This window comes from Falco naumanni, chromosome 7 (genome assembly GCF_017639655.2).
Source record: "Falco naumanni isolate bFalNau1 chromosome 7, bFalNau1.pat, whole genome shotgun sequence".
Classification (NCBI taxonomy): Eukaryota; Metazoa; Chordata; class Aves; order Falconiformes; family Falconidae; genus Falco; species Falco naumanni.
This window is the reverse complement of record NC_054060.1, coordinates 43,596,242-43,624,211: the sequence shown is the minus strand read 5'-3', so window position 1 is coordinate 43,624,211 and position 27,970 is coordinate 43,596,242. Positions and strand designations below refer to the sequence as shown.

General features: G+C 43.6%; 1 protein-coding gene across 11 annotated transcripts in view; it reads right to left on the bottom strand.

Moving 5' to 3' along the window:
* FOXN3 (forkhead box N3) overlaps positions 1 to 27,970 on the bottom strand; it is a 211,829-nt gene that overhangs the window by 104,588 nt on the left and 79,271 nt on the right. For all 11 annotated transcript variants that reach the window (XM_040600835.1, XM_040600834.1, XM_040600833.1 and 8 more), the window contains one exon: positions 2,566 to 2,702. In XM_040600835.1, the coding sequence (XP_040456769.1) occupies positions 2,566 to 2,702 (137 nt within the window). The remainder of the gene's footprint in view (positions 1 to 2,565; positions 2,703 to 27,970) is intronic.

The window sequence follows — 27,970 nt, the reverse complement described above, 5'->3', positions numbered from 1 at the left end:
AAACCAGCCTCTATTTACCAGGCATTTGCTCCTGCAGCCAGCCAAACTCTTTTATGATGCCATTATTACAAGGAAGACTCGAAAGCGCTTGGCAGCACAAGCAATATAGAAGAAGCTCTGACATCCCACTGTTTCCAAGGAGAGGAAGTTTCCCTTTCAGTTTTGGGACTCATTTGCGCATGTTTCAGTAGCATCCCTCCCTCTTCCTCGCTCAGAAGACAGCTTTGCCATTTGCCCAGCTACATCTGGGCACCAGTGAAAGCAGGCAGTCTTTCAAAATGCTTTCTTAAATCCCATGCTGTTTGGCATGCACCACTATACCTCTCCCCTCCCACATGCAAAACCAAACCGTAAGGTTCTGACCACCCACCCCATGAGAAGAGGGCAGCACAACTTCTGCCCATCTGTGGCTCTGCAGGCATCCTCTGCCACATGCAGCGAGGACAGGAGAGCAGTGGGCATATGGCTGTGCAGGATATACAGCAGCTGCCCTGGGGCAGGCTCCCCGACACCCAGGCACCCAGCCGGGGCATCTCTATGGGCTTGTTCCTGCAAGGACCACTTGTGCCAGTGCTGCTGCATTGCCTCCTTCAACCTAACCTGGAAAAGCTATCTGTGAGCTCCTGCTGGCAACATCTGCCAGCAAAGTGCACAGCAGTTCTGGCAAACCTGACCCATTAAGACAACAGTCACTTCGAGCATAAAAAAACCCCGGAACATCAGAGATCCTCCTGCTTTCAACTGTGTGTGTTTGCTGTATTTTTTTGCTTGCAAGGATTAGAAGGGATCAAAGTCCCTCCATTACCACGTCAGATGTGCATTACACTGTTACCTGATACGAGAATCTCTGAATAAATCTGTATGGGCATAATTAAAATATTCTTAAAAAGGCAACAGATATTATATATAAAGCAAGGCTCTGGAAACAAGCCTTGTTCAAACACACAAATTACAATTTTAATACCATTATTCTATTTATCTGTCCTTCTGCAAAGCACAGTAGTGGTAGGATCGCTGGGAGCAGGGGAAAAGTGAAGGTGAAAAAATCCCTTCTAAAGGTGGTACTATGAAAAATATCTTTCTGGACTCCACACGAAACACAAGCCAGAGGGGCCCTCGCTGCAGCCGTACCGCTGGTGCTGCGCTGCTCCAGGAAATCCCAAACTGCTGCCACCTCCCACCGCCGGCCAGACCCAAGAGCCAGCCAGCTGCTCATCTCAAACCAGGGGAACAAAAAAGCCCCAACCCAACGCCTGCACCTCTCCCGATCCCCGCGGGACACAAAACCCGGTACAGGATCCCCGTTTTCAAAAAAGTTTCGGAGCGGCTGCCCGCGGAGGATTACCCGTTACCACGGCAACGGCGCGGCTGAGCCCCAGGGCCGGTCCTCTCGCCAGGCAGCGCCGCAGCCCCGTGATGCGGCGGCACCTGCCTGGGCTACGCGTTGCCAGGGAGACGCCCGCGTTGCTATGGCGACCATCACACGCTCATCGGGCGGCAAGGGCGGGCAGCGGCTTCCCCCGCGCCAGCCCCCTTCCCCGTACCCCGGCCCCTCCCCGTACCCCGGCCCCTCCCGGCGCCGCGCCCCGCAGCAGCCCTCCCCACTAATGTTGAAACGGCTACGGGAAAAGAACAATCAAACCAACCCAAACCCAAACCCCGTGCGAGCCACCACAGTCACTTTCTTAAGTCCTGGTGATGCTGCCGACCGCTGCTGTGGCTGGTCAGGACACCGTCCTGATTTTTTGGGGTGAGGTGGTACAGAGCTGGCCACGACCAGCATTTCTGACCCAGCCCATTTGGAAGAACTGATGAAAACAATCTCCAAATTAGCAGCAAAGAGAAAGCAGTTTTGTCAAAACCCGGTGGTCTCTTCCCCACTTGACAGATGGCAGTCGTAGATTATCTCTCTTCCTTCACTAACCTTAGTCATAAGCAACGGCCAGATCAAAACCAAATGCAAAACAAATGAAAAAAAAAACCACCACATGCTTATTTCACTGAAGCATGACCGAAAAAATGGCTCTTGCCCTCTCCCAAACCCCTCCAGGACAACTTCAAGTGCAGGCACTCGCAAAGGGAGGTGTAACTACAACAAGGGCTGTTTAAGTCACCTGGGCACAGGGCTGCTGTGGAAACCTGAGGGTTGCACAGACAACACAGGCCCCATAGCTTGCCTGGGGGAAAAAAAACCAAGCCCATCTCCTCTGAGCAAGAGTACTGTGCTTTCACCTATTGCAAAGGGTGATAAGCGGGCACTTCAGAGCTCTCCATTTGCTTATATGCATCTTAATTTCAGGCACTTTTTTGCCAAAGGCACTGTGGCTCACATGGGAGGACTGCGAGCTCCTCTCGGGGGACTTGCTGCAGCCGCGCAGGGGGACAGGCAGGTAAGGCATCCCGGACAAATTCTGCGCAATGCCAGGCTGCCGCCAGCACTCCCGGGCTTTCTTGGCTAGCACACTTCCAAACTGCATCACTTAATTACATTTAACGTCTTACCCAAGATTCATATGCAACACCAGATGAAAACATTTAGAGTTGTAAAATGCATCTAGTTCTTACCTTTGATATGCCTGAGGAGATGTGGGAGGTGTATTGAACACATGCGAATATGGGTGATAGGGTGTCTTTTTCAAAGCCTGAATAAGATTTTGTCTATATTCTGGGTCTATACACCACAAGGACCCCTTTCCAATACTCTGCAAAGAAAAAAGAATTAAAAAAAAATCAAATATTTGTTCTAATGGCATAGCCTTATTTATTTAGCAGTATTTGTCAGGAAAAGCAGTGGGTCTGGGTTTTATGTCTGACAGAAGTGAATATAGTTTGCTTGCCAAAGATTATTGCTCCATTAATAACATATTGCAACTGTATGATTTGAATCACACTTCTGGGGGGGGGGGGGGGGGGGGTGTGGAGTAAGAATGAGTGTTTGGTTTCTCCCTTCCCCCTGCCCCCTCTTTTTTCTAGTTAGTATGATTTAATAATATCTGGCAATTTCCCCATCACCCCCTATTGGAAAAATAAGAAGTTACAATTACTGTTAAATGGAAACTTTTCTTCAAAGTAGATGCTTTTTGAAAGTGATTTTCTTTTCCTTTTGCTGTTTTACTGACAAGAAACAGGGCTAGGAAGGAGGGGTTTAAACACCCTAGCAACTGTTTTAAAAATAAAAGGACTTAATCCTTCAACTCATATGACATCAGTTCCATTATACTACAAGAGGAAATTAATCATCTTTTCTCCCGTAAAGAGAAAAAAAAATACCCCCAAATCCAACCAAAAAAAAATCTACAGTATAATCAGAATTTAAACTGTTTAAGGGTGTTGTGAAATTGTGATCAGTTAAAACAACAGCTACTGTAATTACCCTTTCTGGACACATGGAGCAACTTTAATCTGTAATGTGAAGACTACACTGAAACTCAGTATTTATTCTGCAGTTACAAACAGTGCAATTTCAATTCTTGCCTCAATCCCATCAGAGGTCAGGATGCAGATATTTTAAATTGTTTTGTGTGAGTTCTCAAACAAACAGAAAAACAACTTTCCCTCAGCTCTACTATGAAAGCATATGAAATGGTAACTCAGGAGCAGCCTTGGTCTTGAGCATACATAAAAACAAATACCAATCCTGACTGTTGACTGAACTCCACTAGCAGGCTTTCAAGGCATTAAGGTTAAGACTTTTGGCAAATGTTGATACTCCATGGAGCAGGCGGGGAAGGCTATGCTACTGCCTCTAGCTGCTTTTCAACCCAGGACCATCCCTCTTCTCAACTTCAACTTCTGTCAGCGAAGCAAGGCTCTCTGTTTCACGTGTTGAAGAACACAAACAGACACGCAAAAAATCACACCAGAAGTGGGATCTTATTTTCTAAAGATACAAGGAAGACCATAATCAGATGTTGTTTCCTTTCAAAATCTTATCATCTTTGTGGAGCCCAACCAACTCCTAAGTGCTTCTCTACCTCGTGGACGACTTTAGGATACACGGTGCAACGTGCAATGTGCTTACAGACCTTCCTTCCAAGCTTACAGACAGCAAATCTGCACTAAATTATTCCCTCAAGAAAACAGAAAAATGAAAAAGAAAAATCTCCTCCAATGTCACTGAATGGCTGTGCGGGAGCATGTAGCAAGTTCACAGCACTGCATGAGACCTGGCTTCAAAGAAAAGGAGAGGGGTTGGCACAACCCACAGTAGCCACAACTGCTTTCTTTCAGAAACAAGCACATCTGCAGGAGGTGATGAAGAAGCAACCATCTTCTGCATGCTGCTCTGGTGGAACCAGGAACTTGGGGTCATGCTTCTACAAGATAGCAGGGTTCAAGCCCATCTCTCCCCTTGCTTCCCAAAGGCACCCTAGCAGAATGGCCACTTAACAGCCTAAGGAAAGACATCTTCCAGCTCTCAAGGTGAAGTAAGGCCTTTGCGTGGCCAAAAAGCTCAAGATTAATGGGGCTAGAGAGAGAGAGAACAAGCAAGACTCTTGGCTTTCATCTCAGCAAAGCACTACAGCAGATGACCGAAAGATGTACCGCTGGTGCCAGTGGCAGAAGCTGTGCGCCACACACCTCAAAACAGTTTGCAAAAAAGAGGTTATGTTTAGCCCTCTCTTAAATATGGGACAATGAGCCAGAGACTTCACATGTTAAGCCTAGTAAGTAACTTTTTAGGCAAAGGACAGAGTTGAACATAGAATCCAAACCTCTCAAATTCCACTTTCATGCTCCACTCAAGAGCCAGAGCAAGAAGAACATGAAGTTTCATTTTAAGCAAGCAACATGCAAAACTAGGAATGTTTTTAGGAGAAAACTTTTGCTGGATTCCTTACTCCTTACAGCACAGGATAAGAGTAAAATAAAAAAGCTACACTTAAATACCATCTACCGTATTTGTACTTACTGGAACACAACATATTGTTTCCAAACTTCTCTGCTTTTTCATTTACTTCCAAAACAGACTTTTTATCTACATGGAAGAGATTACTCCCCCAAAACCCATCAGAATTAGTTCAAGTTAAGGGCCTTACAAGATGAAGTCACTACTGACAAGTAACTTCAAAAATCTTCATTACTGTTAAGCTAAATTTATTTGGCTTGTCCATATTCTTGCAAAAGCCAAAAATAATCTCACTGAAAACCAGAAACTCTCACACAAGAAATATTGAGAATTATACTCCTTGTTAAAAGAAACACTGGGAAGGCAGATTTGCTGTATTTTCAGTCCAACTCAGCTGACTTCTAATTTAGCAGCAAAAAAACCCCTGCAATTTAAGGCAAAGTTCTCTAAAGTTCCTTTTTTTAAGATAGTTACTTTTGTTTTTCCACAATCACACAAGAGAGCAGAAATAAAAAGAAAACTGAATGTCATCTGGTTCAAAGTCCTTCTTGACTGTCAGAGGTGTGAAAAGCTTTGTTAACTGTCTATTTAGGTGTGTCATTCGTCTTCCCATATACAGAGCAATCACAGGAAAGGAAATCACTGGAACTCTGACCCATCAGTTAGTAATTAAGTTCCATCTTATGACACTTGGCATGCTGCTTGCTAACTCCTCCAAGTCAAAAGTCAATAGTGGCTCCAATCAAAAAAAAAGCAAGGAAGGGGGAAAAAAATGCCTGGATTGCATTTGATTCCCAGGCAACAAGTGACCAAGGAGTGGGTAACAGCCCCCTGATCATCTCAGCATTGCAGTGCTTTCAGACCCCCAAACATGCCACCTGCTCCCAAGGCCAGGCACAGCCACCTCCTCCTCTCTCGTCAATTACAGGTAACTTACTAATTCTGCAGTCACATTTAAGGTTATTAAACAAGAAGAGTTACTATGAGTCTCCTTCACCTTGTCCAAGAGTAAATGATAGTTGTAGGTAAGCTGTTCTCTCTGATGGGGAGAGAAAGCAACACATAGAAGTTACCATGTAAAAGTTTATGACTGAATATTTTTCTGTTAAAAAACCTGCTGATTATCTTTCTATTATTAAATTGTTATGCCCTTTTCTGTCAACATTGTATGTAGATTGTATCAGGTTACTGCGTACTAAATCCCAACTTATTAATTCATTTGCTCTTTCTCATGTCTCAAACATACAAAATTGACTCCCCCTCAACAATTAAAACCAGTGCATTGCCATGAAAGGTACATAATACACTCTGTGTCCAATTGATTTTTCTCTCAATGGAATGCACATGAAGTTTTAAAATCCTACTTTACACAACCTATTAGGATCCAAACAAAACCGTTTGGTCATCTTTTAGTAGAATTGAACAAAAGTTTCAAATTTAAAAATAATTAAAATGCTGCTAGTCAGCTTTTTCAGTTGTTATCGTTGCATTTCCACTATTAAAACTCCTCATGATAAAGATTTTGTTTCCATGTACCTCACAACTAACTGCCTGGCCTCACATATCACCTACCATCTGCTCAAAGCTCAATAAAAAAAATTGCGTGTTGAGCTCTTTCCAAGACCAATGCCCGTGAAAAACCACATGCCCTGTCTATATAAAAATTCCAGAAAATGTTTATTTGAGGAATTTTGTTCCTTGTTTATTTTAGCACAGACTTGAAATGTGTCAGGAACGCAGCTTTTTTCCAGGGTTGTTCTTTTCATTGCCATACAGTCTTCCCAAAATAAAGTGTTGCAAAAAGAGCCAACACAGGAACTGCAAAACATACGGGCTCAGAGGGATGCTGGCAATTTCAAATTGTACCTTCTGAAGCTTCAGTCACACGTTCACTTTGAATCTGCATTGGACTGCACTGAAACCAGGAGAGGCAGCTTCAGGCACCCACATCTCTTATAGCAGCACCACCATCAAGAGGGTCCCAAAGGGAACAGACCCCTAAGGGAACATCCCCCAAAAGGGATGTAGTGGACGGAGGGGTGTGAGCTGCTGCTTCCCTGGTCTTCGCTGCACTGTTCTCCTCCCTGCCCCCCTGCATGTACCTGGCCCTTCTTCCACAAGCCCATTTCAGTCCTTTTCCTTGAAGAAAACTATTTTGCCGGTACAATTTTATGTCATTTGAACTCATTAAGCTGGTTCACGTGGTCTGATGAGCACCCACTGCTGCTGTAAAGCGGGGAATGGATGCAGGGAGCCAGGGAGGGGAATGGGAGCTCTCTCCTTCCGCAGCAGGGGACTCTGGCTGCACACAAAGCAGCTCGAAAGAGGAATGGGAAAACCACTGTGACACAGGGCAGGGGTACATGGAAGAGCTGGGGTGAGCAGCACCGAGGCTGGCAGCCACAACCCCGAAGGAAAGACCAGGAGAGCCAGGCACCAGAGACACCGAGATGCTGGGTACCAACACAGGGGTAGGCTCTGAGGCTGGGAGGAGAGGAAACAAAAGAAGAGAACCCTGAGTGCGTGAGTGACCCCACAGCTCTGTACAGCCACCCAGGCTACACCAGCGAGCTGAGAATCGTTAAACTCTTTGAGTTAAGGACCTTGCTATGTCAAACAAAAAAACAAATCAAAACCAAGCCAGCAGCTCCCCACTGAGTAGATCTGTTCTTTTTCTTCTCGACTACCAAACCAGGAAGGGATGAGTGGTCATGGCTAGACTCTCCTGAAGCAATATGAATTAGGTATATAGCAACTACCCAGGCTGAAGTGGTGTAGATGTACACCAACTGAGAAATATGCCGCGCTGATTACAGAGGTTTTCAGGAACTGTAAAAGCAAACAGAAAAAGCAGAAATGTCCTATTACTTGAAAAAAGGGCATTTCCAACTATCATCTACAGACCCAACCTATCAAATCTTCAAATCACACCACTGAGACTTATCAGTCCCTGCTTAGCTCAGTGTAAGTTGTTGCAGTCGAATACCACTAAGGACACCTTCTACAGTGATGAGGAACTTTTTGGTGTCAAGTATCCACCATTACTGATCTAAGCATTTGCTCTCATGGATGAAACCTACTACTGTTACAGCAACTGACCTCTTTACAAGTAATAGTGGAGAGATTACTGAGTATCAAAGGTTGTTACTCTAAAGAAGTATTTATCCTGAACTCACTGTGCCAGTTACCCTGCAACAGCAGGCTTGAGGCAAACCCTTCACACCGATTTGCCACCAAGCTTCTACAGGTGTCCAAGTATGCCATGTAAGCACAGAATTGTTTCTACAGGATCAAGAAGAATTGGATGATACAGATACCCATGATGTCACCACGAAACTTAAAACAACCATTTGAGTAAGTACAGTCAGAACAGAATCTGAAAAAGTAATTGTATTAGACCAGAAATAGATTTCTGCATATAAAGTACAAGAACGAACAACATTTCTCAATTTCTATGCCTGCACCACATCTAATGTGGCAGCACAATGTTGTCAGCCTCCTCTTCACAGACGCTGTGTTTCTGGAACCATTGCTGACTGCTGACACCTGCACCTGAAACCTCTGGGGGTTGCGAGAGTGTGCCCAGGGCTGTCAAGCAGCAAGGACCCATACAAGCTCCCAAGAGTACAGGCACAATGGAAATGTCTACCCACGCAAAGAGCACGCTATTTCACACCCCACCCGCCACCGCAATCACCCAAAATGCAGAGCGATTCTGGAAATCTTGACTCCTGGTTGGTTCCCAGGGACAGCGAACTAGCAACAAGAATTCTTCCTAAACACAAATTCCCCTCTTCTCCCCCTATGAAAAAAAAAAAAAAATCTGTTTCATAAGTGAGGCATTACTGTGAGTAGATGGACAGGCAGGACAAAGGGAAGTAAAATACTTTCCGAGTGGCACCTCGCGACACCCTGCCTTCAGATCTGAAACGCACCAAGAGGACCGCAATTATCACTCCAAAATCCACCTTGAGACAATTACTTGCTTAAATAACTTTTCTGCACTATGCAGAGACACCTGCCAGGTCACTTAAAAAACATCCCAAAATACAGCATAGATCACACATCCCTCTACCCTCTTAGAGGTTTGCAAATGCTGTGCAGGCACTATGGGAAACCAGGGCTTCACAATTACAAAACTCACTGAGACTAAAAAAATGCAAGTCTACTGCAACCAGTGATGCCGTGTGGAGTCAGCACTGCAACAGCACGGGCAGAAAGGTTTTTCAATATCTGAAGAGAACTTGTGCAACCAGGAACACTACTCAAAGGCATGTTCTGTGCTCTTCACTTGCAGACAGTGATGCCAGAAAGAGTGTTTTACTTTTTCAGTTGAGCCACCCATCCCTCACCTTAGTACTGAGTTCCTCTAGGTGAGGGGTTGGATTAAATGACCTCCAGAGGTCCCTCCCAACCCTGACCATGCTGTGAAAGGCATCACTGCTAAAATAGGACCAACTCAGAGCTGTAATTTACATGACACAGAATTAGCATCTTAGTATCAAAACTGGGAAAAGATACTACATAACAATTTTTAAACTATTCAGCTGGCAAACGCTGTGGAAGATTTAAGATTAAGATGCCAAAGTTTGTCTGTTGGTTTGTTTAAAACTGTTGGTTATCTTTACTCATCAGTATTTCAGTTTATCAAGACAGACATAATGTTGCTTGCTCTGCTCACCTACATTGGTTCTCCAGTTCTGAAATAGTTTTTATGAGTGGTCACAGATAATAGGAAAGCCTTATCCTGTTTAACAGCCATGTACCTTGCATGCAGATGAGGCTGGTGGGTTCTCTCGTTACTCTTCTTAAGGGAATGAAGTAATTCGCAGAAAGACACAAACAAACCATTTGAATGATCTAAGGTCAGCTGGTTTAAAAAAAAAATAAAAGAAAGAAATACAACTACTAAGGAATTCTTAAAGAAAGAAAAACAAAGCCACTGCCAATGGCTGCTATTATTACAAAACACATTCCTTAGATCCACTGTAATCTCACAAAAAAATTACAAATAACTATTCATGCAGTTTAAGGGTAGATTTCCTTTATTCTCTTCCAATGTTTCTAGCACAGACCAGGGAAATTCTATATGGCCAGTTCTAAAGAACTGCACTATAGACCTTAACAGCAATTTTAATGACAGTAACAACTGTATGGTGAGCTTTATGTTTCAGAAACCTTCACACAAAATCCCCCTTACCAATGAACTCAAAAGAGTGAGGAACTTCCCCTGCACTTCCAAGGAAAATTTGGCAATGTTATGTGACAGCTTAACACCAAGAGAAAACTAAAGTAGCATTTGCACGCAGCATAACAAAACCTCACACCCACTTCTCCCCCATGTTTTCAACTCTTTTTTCCAGTAAACTAGCAGTCACAGCTCTGCTCAAACACAAAGCTGAAAAAGAGCTCTGACTAGCTAAAACACAGTTACATGACCATAAATATATGCTCATTTAATGCATGAAATTAATGATTTGCTGGGAAGGTTTGCTGGAGTATAATGTTCAATGCACGTAAACCAGTTGCATCAAGAAATCACTGGCTTTTCTCAAGGAAAAAAAAGGTTGGGGCTTTTTAAGTCTTATTTTGCTCCAAGTAAAAACATCCATTAGTTCAAATCTCACAAGTCCAAGCCTCTGCTTTCATGCGCATCTCTCAGTATTTTAGCTCACTTCTTCAATGAGCTAACCCAGACACCAACACAGCCATCAACCTTTTAAACCCCTGGTCTGCCTTTAGGAAAGTGGCCTTGATTCTGCCCCAAGTGGTGCAGGGGCATTAACCATCTCCAATGCTTCTTATGCCCTTCCAGTTACAAAATGGGCACTGCCTTTCTGACTGGGGAGGTTGGGTGGGTAAGCAACTTCACCGAGAACAAGAAGCATGATTATAGTGGAAAAGGACAACTTAGCCTCAAAATGAAATAAACAAACAAAAACAAACAAAACAAAAAACCCACAAACCAAGTGAGAAGCCAAGCACGCAAATAAACAATGCTACAGGAATAAAAAGGCCAGACCAGCACCGTGAACTAACAGCTGGAGAAAAGGAAAGGCTGTGGTATTCCACAGTCAAAAATCCCAACAAAACAATCCTACAAAACTACTTCACAGGCAAGATGCAGTGCAAGATTCTGCAACACAAGAAATGGCTACCAAAATGCACACTGTCCAGTGGCCTTCCAGTGTTAAAGGTGTTCACGTCTCACCAATACAAGACACATTATACTGTAAGTTTTCTTTTTACCTTTGGACTTGTATGTACTATCAGAGCGAAGGGCCCCGCTCCCTTCAACGGTGCCTTTAGTGGCTGGCCCACACACAAACCTCCACAGAGTGCCCTACAAGTAGAGCCACAGGCACAGGTCCTATGGCCTTGTCCACCTGCCACAAGTACCACAAAGAAACAGCGGGTAACATCCCACAGCAATGGCTGCGAGACAGGACTAGGAGTAGCTACATTCAGGTTTTAAGACAAATGAAGGCATTTGTGGGCTTTTAAGCAATTTTTTACCCCAGTACTCCCCCTCACGAGTACAGAGAAGTCAGAAATGTCTTCCTAGTGCATGACTTAGACATCCAACAAGTCTGAGATGCTGCCAAAGACTACCAACCCAAGGCATGTCTCCAGAGTGCAGGCTCCTGATCCCACAATGGGCACTTCAACACCACGTCTAGAACAATTCTCTGTCATTGTTTCCACCATAGTGACCCACTGACAGATAACACCACAGGCACTGCTGGTCTACGGCTCCTCCAGCACACCAGCACCAGTGTGTCCATTAGAACAGGTAAGCTCACACAACACTCCTGCCAACAGCGGGCAGTGGATCTGTCACACCACATTAGCTTCCCACTGCTTCTATAAAATGATTCCTCCAACAGGCTCAGGAGGTGTTGCATTATGACACCCAATTCCAAGAATCATATTTAGCCTGTAAAATATCTCCTTGAGTTTATATGCAAACCACCCTATAAAGCTATTAGGCTGCCACATGGAAATCCTGCAAGCAACTGAAGAAAGCTGTGTCATTAAACAGTAAACATTAAACAATGCCTGGCTCCTATATAAAGTAGTAGTATGTTGTGTCATGCTAGCACCTAGCAACGCCAGACACTCCCCAAAGCCTCCCCAGGCTAGGCAAAGTCCAGGCACTGAAGAAGACAGGCTGTGACACTGTTAGAGATGAACAAGTACAAGATCAAACAGACACAGGGAGACTAGGCTGGGAAGACAGGACAGCCCAGAAGACAAGCCTGTCAGCATGATGGGCTGTCACATGGCATACTTGAGGGAGATCAGGTAGCAAGTAGCATTAATAATGCTGTTTCAGTCTACAGAATTTCTGTATATACATGGAAAGTGTAATTATCCCCACTCTATTGAAAAGAAAATTGGGGAGACACAGAAACAAAAGAATAAAAAAAGAAGTTAAGTGTTCAAGGTCACCTATAAAATCAAAGGCAAAAGAAAAAAGGAAAAAAAAAAAAAATCCCTCAGACTCCAGACCAACTGCCCATTCAGTGGCACTTGCTAATTTCACATCAGAGCGACACTCATTTAAATACCCGCTGGTCATCCGATACTCCTCACGTTACCTAGATTATACAACTGGAATGCCTTTTCTTACAAATACATAGTTATGTTGTATATGAAAACCTAGCAACAATTTTAAACTACAACCCTTCACACAGCAGGTATTAAAAAAAACATTCGACACTTGCATCTGTGCTAGAGGTTTGCAGGCCATTTTTTGTCTAACAGTACATTAATGATGAAATAAGCCAGTGAGTGAATTTCCAGGAGAAGGGGTTAACAGCTAGTAGAGACAGGTGGGAGGGAGCAGTTTGCACTAAATCCATTAGCAGTGACAAATAAAAATAGAAATAAGGAAGACCTGACAAAAGCTAATGGATTTGCACCATTTACCCCATAACTGTTTACTTAATGTAGGGTTTTTCCTTGCTTAGTATTTAGTATCAGTTTGCACAATGAATTCAGAGGGAAAAACAGGCACTTTGATAAATGGTTTGAGAGGGTGGCTGGATGTGGGGTTTCCAAGCGTCCCTGAGCTCTCTAGGGAAACAAAGCTGTGCTCCATCCTGAGCCCTGCTCAGCAGCCTCAACAGATCCCTGTCACCTGCAGCAAGCATGCGCTGAAGAAAAACTGTTGTCCTGCAAGAGGCCTCAGTGTTACTGCACATCTATCAACACACAAATTACTTCTGCCACTTACATACACATACTCTGCTTGCATCCCATTTCTACACTAAGTTCAGAATACTTATTATTTTACTACCATTTCTCCTTCCCTCTCCTCTTTCCCACAGCTGAATGAAATCCCAGAAAGCAAAGCAAAACAAAACGCCCCCGCCCTGCTGCAAACACGCTCTAAAATGAGGCAACTTCTTGACTGCATTTGAAGCCTTCACCTCGCTCACACGCCTCAAATAAACACAAACCTGCCAAGGCAGAGCCTGGTTTCAGGAGCCTGAACAGCCCAAATGTCACAAGCCCAAAACTCAGGCCTCTGAAAAGCCTGGGACTTCCCCACGACTTGGCACTTTTGCAGGCTGCCTACACCAACCCTACTTCCTCCCAAACACCAGATACTGTCACAAGACTCAATGCCTCTTAAATTAGTCAGTAAGATCAATGGCTCTACAATGAAGGTGAACCAGGGTAAGACCAGTTTAGCTCCAGTAGCAAAACACCCTCCTGCAGGGAGGTCAAACCCCAGCTGCTCTGGTAAGCATGCTCCCTCTTAGACACTGGGCATCCTGGTGGGACTAAAACAGCAGTGTCTGTAGGGCACAGCTTTCCTCACCTGGTGGGATCTGACATCTTGTTTTTACTGTAATACAAAACATGCAAGAAATCCCACCTGATAGCCACACCAGGGACCTAAACAGACCCAAACACGGAGCAGCAAGCCCCCGCCAGGCCTAGATGCAGAGAAGGACCACCACCACCTTTGATACTAACCTCTTCCCATGTCTTCTGGACAGTCAGCCACAAAAGCCTTCCCAGGAGAGGCAGAAACACCCCTCAGTTGCACCAAAGCCTTCCAGAGTGGGGAGGCTCTAACCTCAAGAGTGCAAGGGGATTGCATACCCAGGCAGAGTCAGGGAGCAGGCTGCTAAGCCACCTACCTGCCTCCACCGACTACCACATTGCAGGTCTCTACAAAGCACCCTCTCCCAAACCTAGCTGTAACTTTGGTCTGCTCTGGCAGCTGCCCTGCAGCCCTCCTGCGCAGAAGTACACAAAGGCTCTTCCTGCTCCAGCCAGTGAGATGGCCCAGACCACGAGCAGCAGGAGACAGCCAGGGCTACGATGTCACTACAAGCACAAACAGGAGACACTGTCGCATGTGGGTTAAGCACAGCATGTCCTTCCACCCTGGCCACCCGGGCAGAAAGTGCAGTCCCCCTTGCCCCCTCCGTGCAGGTGTATGGCACCAGTCCCCACTGTGCTGGGGAGCCTGGACCCAGCCCCAGGGGATGAGCATTCTGCCACAAAAATTGCGGAGGGAGAAGTAGGTGAGGAATTGTCCTTCTCAGCAGAAGGATGCAGTGGAAGAAGGGGGAAAAAGCAAGAGATGTTGCCAGGTCTCATCCAAGTCATCCTCAAGGTGGAGTAAGTTAAAAGGAACAATACGGGACCTTTTCACTATGGGAACAATTAATTCAGATGTGCTTGCATTTCCTCCTATTTTTACTATCTGCTATAGAAACAGAGGTTTGTAAAAGAAGATGAACTTGCTTAGCCTTCAGTCTTATTCACAGTAAGATTCATTAAAACTGTAAGAAGACTTCCTTCGCTACTCTTCTCCACACAGCAACTCAAAAATAGATTTGACAATTACAAGGTTTTGTTGCCTTGGGTTTTTTAGGTGTCTGTACTTACAAGCATGGCTACATGGGCCGCAACTGGCAAAACACTAAAAGCAGCAGATACAACAAAGCTTGGCATGAGGAACTTCTGCAGCATGAGCCCACTCAATCAAGTATATTTTAGAGTGGATCATTAATACTGCATTTCAGCTTCCCTGAGCACCTTCACCAGTAAAACAGATTTGAAAGTGTGCAGATAGTTTATTAAACATGGCAAAGTGATTACATTAGAGAAAAAAAAAACAACACTCACTGGTGTACATGGATTTACAGAAAATGAATATTCAAATCTTGATTTTTTCCAAGGAAGCTAGCAAGTCCCTGATCAAAACCTACAGCTTGGCAAGAATAGGATTTACAGGTTTATTCATGTTGTTTCCCAGGCAGACTAGTTCTGCATTAGCAGAGCATTAATCAAAGTCTAAATACTTAAGGATTCTGACTCAATACAGATTCTTCCTCTGTTTAAAAGTCCACCTCATTTTTCCAGATGTGATTCCAAATCCCACAGTGATTTTGCTATTTCATACAAAAAGAAAAGGAAAAGCAGGTTTCCTCAAATTCACAGAAGAGAATCAAAAGGCACGTGACAGAGGCAGTAGCAGAGTGCTAGCCTGCAAGCTCACCGAAACAAACCCCACAGAAATAGAAATGTCACTCTTCAGGGTGCTCTTTCAGCTAAGCTGGTAGCAAACAGGATGTGAGCATCAGTCGCTGTGTGCAGAGAGGACGTTATTCAGAATAGCAAGTTCAGGCACAGACCGGGTCTTTCACTTGGTAAGGAAAGAGTGGGAGGAAGCAGGGGGGAAGCCTTCAACCCACACACTGCAGCCCTGCCTACTTGGGTTTTCCCCTGCTTCTTTTTAACTGAATTATCTCACAAGCAGTCATTTTCAAGTGCGAAGTTCACAGGCAGCCCCCATGAAACAGGGCTGCACGGGAAGCCTGCTCATGCTTCGAGTGTGTTGGGAGGAGGAGGAATGACAGGCTCCTTGGGAAAACGAGACCACAGACACCCTCAGTGAGATCATGGACAATCTCAGCAGTGCCAGCACCCTTGAGAATAGGGACAGGGACACTTGTAGAAAGACAAACTGTCCACAGAAAGGAAGGATTACTGCTTGACTTAAACATGAGAACACAAAGAAAAACAGTTTGGAGCAGGTGAGCGGAAAAGAGAAGACAACACCGTCTGATGGAGTTTAGAAACCTCTGGAAATTAGAAAAGCTATATCAACTTCTACACTGGGCTAACTCACCATCTTCACCCTCCCACTCCTCAGTATTTACTAGCAAGCTATTACTCATTCTGATTATCATATACAAAAAGGCTGCTGATCAATATTGCACAAGGGTGATTAGTACTCAGTGATTAAACATCAGTGTATGAATTTGTCTGACTTAGCATGCCTGAAGTGGAAGGAAATGGAGAAACAGTTTCTGAGCAGACCACAGCAATGAAAACAGACAACTTGCTCAACATCAGAGGTTGATGTTGTGAAGAGTTCAGAAGTAACAAGAAGGAAATTAATGATACTTTCAGAAGGACAGAAAATTGTTTTCTTCCAAATTATTCATGATCAAATATGCCTTTGAACAGATCTACCATCTAAAGGAAAGAAAATCTCATTTAAGGATGCCAAAGTAAGGCTATTTTGATGGCACAGGTGTCATGCAAACAGGCCTGCTGGGACCTGAGTCACTGCTCCAGGTCTCCTGTGATCTTTTTCTCTATCGGTTTCACACAGGAAGCCTTTGTATTTGGCAGATGGTTTATAAATGAAAATCTTGCTTCAAAAAGTTGCTATTTTTTTCTTTTCCAAAATGCAAATGCACTTTCAGCACAGTGCAACAATATTTTAAAGCACTTGCCCCTGCCACATGTTGCTCTGACATGTTTAGGAACGATTCCATTTCTAGATGATACAAATAGGAAGATAACTAAGAGGAGAAAACCAACAAAAACAGCAGTCAGAAATGAACACCTGAATGTGAAAAGCAACCAAAAATAACATACAAACTCCCTTACAGAAAAAAAAAAAATGTGTAGCTAGAAAATGAGGTCCAAAGTGCTGAAGGCCCTACTCAAAGGCTGAGCAAAAAGGGAAGGGCACCTTATAATTGACTCCATTCATCCTACTGATGACAAAAAACTTTTGACAGCAGAGCTGTATAATGCAGAACCCTGCTGAAAAACAGTAACCAGCCCTTGAGCGTGCTGGTGGTGTGAAAATCCACCACTGCTTGCCCCACAAAAGGAAGCCAGATATACCAGCTCCAGAGTACCAGCCCGTGGAAAAAGTGGAAAAAGGCTGGCCTTCTCCAAAGGGTCCTTTTTCTATTCATAGTCACACCCAGTGACCACAAATGCTGACATCTGCACTGTACAGAAGAGGATTTCTGTAACCGCTGTGTATTCCTTGCAAAAGACTCTCAGGGGCAATACTAAACACACCACCACCAAAAGATGTTACAACTTCCAGCTTTATCTTAAGTTCCAGAATCTGGCCTTAAAATTGCCAATTCATAGCATTTTTAGCATGTTGGGATTCTAGGCGTTTCTATTAGAAAGTCATGAGATGGTGCAAAACCACGACGCGGGGCAGGGGGGCAACACCAACCAAAACGTTTCCAGCTGTCTTCACTACTGTAAAAGAGCCTGGAAAAGTTCTTAAAGGCTCTAAAATAAGGCACACACATACCCCTCCCCCATTAATTTAAATGACAACATGATTTTTAAGCCACCTTCACAACTTCTAAGGCCCAAATCACTGTATAGCCCCCCCCCCACCATCCTCATCACATCTATTCATATTATTACACACCCTCCACATGCTAACATTACTTGGTCTAACTTAAAAGCCACACAGCACAAACACAGAGAATTTATTTGGGCAGTTATCTCTCCCTTTCCAAACAAAAGCAAGTCTCTGTACACAGTGCAAGAAGGCAGAGGCTACACATGGCATGGATTGAAAAGCCATTTAAACCAGCTCTGGAACCATTTTATTGTTTAACCTGATGCCAAACAACAGGAATCGACAGATAGTCAAAACAAGAAAAAAACCCAAAAGCTTACCGATGAAGTAAATTCTTCCCCTTTTAATGCCTGTCTAAATTAAAGATTCAGAGCGCAAATCCAACAACAAGTTTGTGAACCCTGTTTTATAAATTGCAAGGGAAATAAATCAAAGTTGATGTGGCACACAAGTGGATAATTCTGCCATAATTAAGACACGGACTCTTGTCCCGTCAGCTCAAGCCTAGCCAAATGCATTTTTGGCACACTAGACACTGGAGGGTGAGTGGGACTTGAGTACTGGTGAAGGAGCAGATGGTAATTAGCAAAAGTGGTTAGATCATAAGCATGTTTACTTTGAAACTAAAATAATGCAAGTATTTTAGCTGGGGGGAAGGAGGGGGATGGGGAAATTTTCCTATTTTTTTCCTAGTCAGCAGAAAAACAGGATGAGAAAGAGCAAGATCTTTCCTACAATTTCAATGCTACAAATTAAAATCAAAGCTTTCTAAATGAAAATTTTGTATTTATTCTCAAACAAGATTGACAGAAAAGCTTGCCTCTTAATGGAAAGGGTCGTAATTACATTTCTGCTTTTCCAAATTCAAAATTATTCAGCTCTAAAAGCCAATAGCAAATGACACATCAAAGCGGACTTGCTAAGCCAAGAACAAGGAACTTCATTCTGCTGAACAAAAGCAGAGTTGCCCAAAAGGCAGTTAAGTCATACTTACAGGTGTTTTAGCAAAACACAAAAGAACAAAAAAATCAGTCAAAGTCAAGGTGTTTTATTAAATTTCAAGTGCTGGTTTGTTCTGGAAAAAGCAAGAGAGACTGTTCAGGTTAGTTAGACTCTTAATTTGGAGTGATTGTTTAGACTAATTGGTAACCAGCTGTGGCAACAGAACATGTCTGTCCCAAGGAAATCTTGCAGAGATGGACCACTGTGACAGCATCGTGTTTCCCTAGTACAGAGATGCAAGTAGATAGAAAGCTCTGTGTGACAACCCAAATCCATACTATCCTTTCCTCCCATTTCACCTTAAAAGTGTTTGGATGATCTGAAAAACAATATGATTATGTAAGACTTTTCATATATATATAAAATATATTTGTATATACACACATACCTACAGATAGAGAGAAAAATAAATGAATTTAAGCAGAAAGGGAGGTACAGCCTTAACAATAAAATCCCATTTGTCTCAACAGCTGGAAGCTAGCACTGTACTGAGTCTTCTGTGCAATTTGTCTCTACGACAGCTTCTTTCCTCATTCTCTGCCGTGCAGCCAGAAGTCTAGAAAGTATCAGAACTTGATATAAAATTGTAAAAAACAAATCTGCCCTCTTTTACAACAGCAAGGTTTGCATACTTAACCCTGAGCACTGAGGGGGGAAAACATTCACCTGCAGAGCAGGAGAGCAAAACAGAGAAAACCCAAGTAAATTAGTGCAACAAGGCAATTATGGAACAATAAATGCGTTACATTAACTGCCAAAACAGGAAAAAACATACTGCACAAGTTCAGCTGACTGCTTCAAAACAGACCATGCAACACTGAAAACGCCACCATTTGTCTGAGTCTGTCATCTTGGCCACATCCTGACTCTCCAGCTTCCCATCTTCTAACTGAAGACTGGAAACCTTTACTTCCCATGCACACCATATATTGCTTCCTACCTTAGCTATGTGGGCAAACCAGTGTCTTTCTTACACTATTCATCTACAGCTCCTTAGTCCTAAAGTACTTCAGGAAGGGTGGAATTATGTAAGAATCATATCATTACTTCCAGTTAAATTTACAAATAATCTCTGAAGGGGATTCCTGCAGAACTAAATGCCTTTTGACCCAGGAGCTCTGTACCATTTTCTCTCAAAGTCTAAGTGTAATTGTAGCTCCATTGAGCTGGCAGCATGCAGTTCTTAAAGCCATCAAACATTCCTCTCCAAAATCCTTTGAAGTGCTCCCAGGAGCAGTGAGGATCTCTGGAAGTGCAGTGCTTCTGTGTCATCCTAAGGCTAGAAAAGGCTGCACACAGACAGCTACTGCAAGACAGTGGTACTGAGGAGAATCTTGCAAATACAGCTTTTTCTACATGGCTAGGACTTTATTCCTAAAGGTAAACTATGCAAGAACTATTTAGTTCTCCCCAGCAATTTGAAGAAAACAGATCTAACTGCAAAACTACTACATTTATTACGGTCTGTACCACTTAACCTTAACAGCGATGTTTACCCCCTTCCCCCAAATCTAAAATCAGAACACCTCATGAACGATTTCCCTATTTTTACCAGAACACACATAACCTAAGGAGAGGTGTGTTCCCACTCTCCACCCTACAGGGTGAGGAAAGGAGATAAAAGTATGTAAATGAAAGAGATAAGGTATCCCAGTACCTAACCTTGACCTTGTATTAACCCAGGCAGCCCCTGCAAGTTGCACTGCAGGCATCCTTTTTTCCAACTGTAAACTCAAGAAAAACATTTACAATAGTTGCTTCATCTCAGTGAGTACCCTCCTACAGCAGGCAGCCATGGGATCTCATAAATACAGCGCTGGAACAGAGCCTAATTTTCTGCTCGTAGCTTGAATGAGTGTGAATTCAGCATTCAACTAGATTCTCTTATGCAAAATCCCATCAGTAAGTTTCTGCTCCGCGTACTGACATCGACACTTTTCCATGCCATCGAAACTTCCCCAATACAGGAGCCCATTCATTCCTCTGCTTACCAACAGTCATCTTTCAGCAAGTTACACCGGCATTTCAAAATCCTGATAGTACTCTGCTAGAGAAAATTGCTACCGTTCACTGCTGCAATGAAATACAGCAATTCAGCATCCCATAGATAGTGTTTTGGTATCTTAAGTCACTGGCTAAGGGCAGCAATTTGGTTTCTTCTCTACTGTAGCAAGGAAAACCCCTCACATTTAAGATCTTCGGAACGAGTCCTCCCACAAATTTCCATAACACCCAGAATGGAATTTGGAAAACATAACTAACGAGTTAAAATGTACTGTCTCCAAAATTACTACTATGGATAACTGAGTAAGGTCCAGACGCATCATTTATGGCCACAGCTGGTACTTTCCACAGCCCTCAGTCCCAATTCTGCTGCTGTTTACTTAGGAGTAAATCAAAAGCAGCTCCTCTGAAGTCAAGAGTCCAAACTGGTGGGAGAACAGAAGAAAACAAGTAACATTCCAGTTACAGAAGGGCCAATAGTGACCTACCAAAACATCAGGAGGAAAAAAAAATAATTATGCCAAAGTAGCAAGGTCACTCCCCTTGTTCTTCCCTACTGTTGCTTATCTTACATGACCTTTAGCACTGATGAGTCTGACACCACTTAAAGCTACAAGAAATTTAGGACTTTTTAGAAGCCAGTTGAGTTACCAGCAAGTAGGCAAATCTTGTCAGCATCCAGACTGTTATAAGTGTGCTTAATCTCCAGAAAAGATAACCACAGTTTTATTGCCACTGCAATAATCGGCACTAAATGACCAGACACAGCAGCAATGATGAGCATGGTGTGGGTGCAGTGTCTCAACTACTGGGCATTTCAGCAGCTCCAGCCGATCAGTAAGATCAGTAAGATCTGAAGGCAGGCTATGAGGAATCACAGACTCGACGGCACAGCAGAGCTGAGGCATTCTGCACTGGCTTGTGTAATTAAAGGTGAGAATTGCTGTGAACTTCAGTCCCAGACACTAATTACGCTCAAAGGGAAAACACTTCAGGAAGCTCTTGCTAAAAGCAGCACAGCTGAGGAGAGTGCTCCTTGCCCTCATCTATGAGGCTGGCTAGTCCCAGGCCAGCCAGACTCTACTGAATGGCAAGTGTCCCAGCAGCCATCCACAGGGCCACTGTCCAACAGCAACATCTCTGCTCCTTCAAAAGAGCTGCCATTGCCTCCATTAAAGAAACATACATTATTAGTTCTGTGTCTGAATTCTTCTAAACCAGAGAAAACACGCATAGGAATTAAGCCAGAAAAACTAAGATACAAGACTGTTAAGAGCATTCAAGCAGATGTACAGGACCCGTTTTGCCTTTAAAGACATCAGAGTGCAAGCTGAAGACAGGGACTCATAAGTGCACCTGAACCAACTGCCTGCATTTCTCTGCTGCTTGTCAATTAAGCACTTCCAGACAATTAATTTTGGCACCTCCTCTCTTCCTCAGACCACCAGTAATAATTTTCTGGCTCTGGAGCTGAGCGGGTACCCTGCTTTTGGCCAGCTCTAAAAGACACCAGAGCAGGTGGAGAATGGTTGGGAGAGGGACTGAAATTAACCAGGAATTAGATCACATGACAGACATTAGGAAGCAAAATTAAACATGTTTGCCTTAAGACCAAATCTTACATACTGAATCATAACAAACCAGTTGCTACTACTGAAGACACCAAAACCTCATTGTTTCTAAACTACTGAATAAGACTTAAACCAAGAGTACCAGAAAACCAACAAGATTCATACCCATCCCATTAAAGCAAACTTTCTTCAGTATCTTCCTTTACCTAGAAGACAGGAGACTTGACTTATACTGGTTCAAACAACCAGATTATGAATCAAAAGATAACAGCAAATACTTAGAGACAAATCTTTACTAGCTTAAAAAATACATAAGCATGCAACACAGTCTTTCTCCCTAGATGCACAGTGAGCAAAACTTAAGCAGAGGTAGCCACGTGGCAATTTTTTAAAGCAAATCTGTGTTCGCAAGGCTAACTGCATCATAACGTATTGCTTTGTTATAGCTACACAGGGTGCTTGCACCACCACCTCATCTAGCAATGATCTTCTGTTCAGTCTTGAAACGACTTCTCAGAAGTCGGTTACTTCTATACACTAAGCCACCACGGACCAACATAGAAATACCAACAAACAAAATTAGAAAAGGTCACACTGAGTCCCTTTTTCATAAGGATTCCAGCTTGTGTTACCCCAGACCATTCATTTGTTTTGACTAGATTTATGATGAAGGTAACAGCAATTAGCTGGAAATAACACAGAAGGCACAGGTATGAGCAGCCTGGAGACTGCTTCTCAGACCCCACCAGGCCAGCCAGCCGAATGACTTTACCAGAAACACAGAACTGCTGTAGGAATGAGCCAAAGTTTCAGCGAGGGGAATGCAGCACCTGCCTGAAACCAGAGCAAGGAAAGGAAGCCTCTCCAGCAACTCAAAGGCTACTTCAGGCTGTTGGAAGAGTATTTTCAACTCCTCAATTATTTTCAACTGCTCCATTACAATCAGGTCTTTTAATGCTTTTTCATGAGGTCTCCACCTAGGAAAAGAAGCCACACAGCACAATTTGCTGTGCTCTTTCAGCCAACGTAAAACACTTCTCTTTCCTTTCAGGAAAGGAAGGAGGAAGTCTAAGGGACATGTATTTTGTATTTAAAAGTAATTCTTTGATGTTTTGCTGAAGAACTGAAGTGCAAGAGAGAAAAGCACGCACTCAGCCAGACCAGCAAGCCCAGTTTATTGCTGACGTTCAGCTACAATTAGAGGTAGTGCAGCCACCATCACGGGCCTGGTGCTCAGGGGCATGTCCTGCCTACCACCACAGGAGTTTCACAGCGATCCCTCATGAGCCAGAGTTTGTTGATGGACACGTGAAGCGCTCCTGTGCATATACGTACGCCAGCCCTGTCATCAGCAAGACCTCCTGTGCTCAAACCAGAGCACAGCCCCAGGATCTGTGCTTCCTTTGCTGGCAGTGACAACAGTAGTTCATTAACTCTGACAATTAGGATAAAATCTAGGTGGTGATGAGGATGTAAAGACAGCAGCATCAAAAAGCCTGACAATTGATTTTATGGACAACCTTCCTTCTTCCATAATAGCTTTTCAGAGGATCCACAGCACAGTTCCACTCACAGCCACCTCTGCCAATATTAAGACTTTTAGGCAACAGAAAGAAACAAACCTTGAGAAAATGAGAAAACATACACACCCATGTGCAGTTTTCTTAGGACCATTTCACTTGTGTTGTATGGGCCCAATCCAGCACCAAACGTGTATCTGACTGAACATACAAGCAGCCCCAGTGATTTAAGCACAGTCTGTGCTCTCAAAGTCAAGAGCATTCCCTGCCTCAACCCTTCCTCATCTTCTCCTGCTGACGCTGGGTCAGCTCTGAGATGCCTGAAAGCCATGGGCATGGTTTCATGCCAGATTAAATGGAGTTGAGCCCGCAGCCTGTGCTGACACTGGTGATTCTCTCACCACAGTAACCATGAGTTAAGCAGGGAGATGAAAATGAATCCAACTAAATTAGCCCACTGAAAAATAACCCAAATTAAAATTAACACAAATAGTTCTCAGCCCACTCACTGCATGGTGACACACATGCCAGTATGAGCTAAAGAGGGGCTGGCAGTACAGCTCCAGATCAGTTCAATCCCCCAGGAAAGGAACAGGCAGCCAGGTTGGGCAGGGACTATGCCTGGTGATGGCAGTTCAGATTTTGATCATTTTAAACCAGCTGTAAAACACCACGAAGAGCCACTAACACAGGCCACTGGAACAACAAATAGCACAGTCCTGCTCCTAGGGGAAAACTGAAAGAAACATCTCCAGCAGAAGAAAGCCTGCCATTGTATTTAAATTTTTTTCTCATTTCACCCTAGCCTTTAACTTGTGGTAGGGACCACATCCATTACCACACCAAGCCATCATGTACCAACTCTCCCTGCAGCTGCCAGCCTCTATCAGGCCTTTCTCCTGTCAGGAATGACTTGCCTCCTTACAATCCCAACCAGAGATATTCCCCAGCCTCCCCATGATCTACTCCCTGTGTGTCAGTACAACTGTTTGTTGGACTATGCTGTGACCTGAATCAGGGAATTAAGCTGAAGAGCAACTCAAGAATTTAAAAAAAAAAAAAACAACAGAGAGAGATTGAAAAATCCAGCCAGATCAGATCTCCAAACAGATCCATGGTTTGTCACAGAAACACAAAAAGTTCTCACACCAAGATGGTGCTGGAGCAAACATCCAGGAGCAACAGTTCTGACCACAGCTGAAAAACAGACTCATCAACCCTACCACAGCCCAAGCCCAATGAAAGAGCAGCTCACTCCCGACTTTCCTGTCTGGGCTATTCAATGCTGCTTAATGCAGTACCATCTTTGCTGTGGGTTAGCACAGACACCAACAGTTACCTATTTTATTTAACCAACCCCCTCTGATAAGTCACCACAGCTACCCAGCAGGCCACCTGCCCACGGGCTACCTTAACCAAGAGCAAGATAATGTAAATACCTTCAACATATAAGGTTATTGTCAGATATTGCCAGCTCTTGAAAAAGAACTGATTAATGCTTTGGACAGCTCAAAACCTGTTAATACAGGCAGACTCCACTGCAAAGAGTAAGCTCTAATGTAAAGTCACCAGCTAGAAGCCAGGGGAATGGAAGCGTGTTATTTCCATGCTCAGCTTTACAAAATCTATTATTTTAATATTCTGTATAATTTCTTGGGTTTTCACTTCAAAAGTAAAACTAAAACGGTTCAAGAAAAGCTTTCCATAAATTGTCTGGTACCTGGAAACCACATTTTACAGTATGGTTCTAAAGACTTTTATGATTGCTCTGGAATGAGATGACCCTCATTCCTCTACATACCGATTTGATGAGAAGATTTCTGATACTACAGAGATCTAGTATGACAGACTGGAGTACAAGAAAATGGATTTCAAGCTAAACTAGATGAATTCCAGCTTAAAAACACATCTCCTTTTAATAATTTGGCAAATTAAGTTGGACCAGCTTATTTAAGACATTAGTGCACTAATGGAGTCAACATCATCTGAAGTCTTTAACATGAATCTGAGGAGGTTTGGGATTTTTTTTTATTATTATTATTATTTTACACTTTAGCTCCACCAGATGTTATGAACACAGTGAAATTCTGATGCTTGTGTTATTTGGGTCAGTCTAGGTGATAACATCAAAACCAGAGTGGGTAATTTCTATCCCCAGGCTGCCACTGACCTTTCCCGGGAGGTCTTCTTAAATAGTACCATTAAAAGAGGGAGGACAGGGTCCCTGGTCCCTTGTTTTTGTGTATAGATGCCGACTGGATTTGGAGATTCTAAGCAAGAACAAGCAGGCTCCTTTTCCTCTCACTCCAACTAGTACTTATCTTTCTGCAGGGTTTTACCTGTCAAATGCCCAGACATTATCACATCAGAGGAAAGAGGTTGGCAGGAGGGAGTCCTGAAAACTCTCCTGTGCCCAAAGGGTCCCCCCATGGCTCTTATCAGGTGCCCTGACAGAGCGTCACCAGAGGCAGTGTGTTGGACTAGGACAAGTTGGACGTCAGCTCTCACAGAACCCAAGGACCACTCAGGAGTCCTCAGATCTCGGAGCCTGCTCCAGACAGAGGAGGAGCCTGGCTGGCTCTCCATGACCCAGTTATGGACCATGTACTTCTAAGAATAACTTCCACATCAAGCGAGGAGAATTTTCTTCTCCCATCACCATAAACATATCCTTTACCCTCATTACATTTTTATTAAGACGGCTCTTAGCACAAGTGCCAAACAAATGTTTGAGACACATGAGTTTCTTCAGCATGCACACAGCCAGGAGCATGTGTGTGTCTCCCTATCTCAGACAACGCAGAGCAGACACAAAGAGGAATCCTCTTGATATGATGGATGCCCAAAGAAGCACAGACCAGGGAAAAGACAGCAGAGCAGCAGAAAGGAGCATGGGACAAGAGCCCCAGCTTCTATAACTGTGGGCTGCCCACTGAGAGAAAAAAAATTGCAGAGAAGTCCATGAGGTCAAACATCCTTTCCCCTCATCCACTCATTTGATAATAATGATCGAGAAAGTTTGCATTCCTAAAAGGCACAGACATATCATGTATGTTACCAACCTCTGTTCAAAGCAGAAATCCCTACACGACTGAAACAAATCTTCAAGGGGGAAAAAAATTGGGGCTTGTCGCAAAAATTTTCAACAGACCCTTAGCTAGAGCAGCACTAGTGGGCGCAGCTATAATTACAGCAAACCTACATAATGGGTCTGAACTAGCTTAGCCCTTTCCCTGCAAGCAGAGAAGCTGCCACATCAGTAACTCCGTTGCTAGGGCAACTGCTTACTTTCCATATCAACTGCAAACTCGTTGCTATGGAGACACATATACAAGAAAAATTCCTCTCTATAGCCAAGGACCAGATGGTAGGGAAGTCAGGGAAGTCATGGGCTAACTGGCTGTACTAAATGGGACACACACTAGAGGACATTTAGATCTGTACATTCACAATAGGATTAATCTGGATGACTGAATTCACAGGTCTGGCAGTATAAACAAAGGCAGGGAACTCCTCATCTACTCCTCATCACGTGACACTTCATACTCTAACCAACTATTATTAAACTGCTGAGCTCAATGCAAAGAGGTTTGTACAATCAAGGGCTCAGCGTTTTCCCTCTTCAGCCTGGCTCTCTGTCTCAATCCAGGGTCTCAGCCCCATCGCAAAGTTACATGAACAGTCACTGTCAGCTTGCCAGGTAAGCCTGATGGCACTGCAGCTGAAGTGGAATAGCAGCAGTGCATAAACAAATCCGAGGAGAAAAATATATTTTCCTGGCGTTCCACAACAGACCTAAAAGCACCAGGACAGGGCAAGTCAGAAACTAAAGACACACAGCCCTTTAAGTCTTTTTTTTTTTTTTTTTCCTTCTTTTCCCCCTTCTGTTACAAGAATCTCACATCAGGAAATGCAAGCATTCATATGCAGGCAGAAAAAGCTACATACTATTAAATACATATTTAACCCCAGAATATAAATTAGTGGAACCCAAGATTGAGAAAATTACTATGCAGAGGGAATTCTGAAAAGAATCAAGTGTTCAGCAGAACTTTTTTTAGAAAAACGGTAACTGAAAGGCTACAAAAACACTGGAAAGCACAGCTATGAGAGAAAAAGCTTCTAGTTTTTCACATGTGTCAATGCACATCAACAGCAAATGCCTGCAATTCCCAGCACTGATCAACTCCTTCCCCCCACACTGTACATGTTTCAGAACCTATCTTGTTAGCATTTTATAACATGCCATTTGCTAAATGCTACTATTTTTTTTTTCCACTTAAGAACAGCAAGACAGGCAGACCCCAAACCTGCAATTTGCAGAATCTGGCTGCAAGGGGGAAGAAGTGGCACGAAATGATTCCTT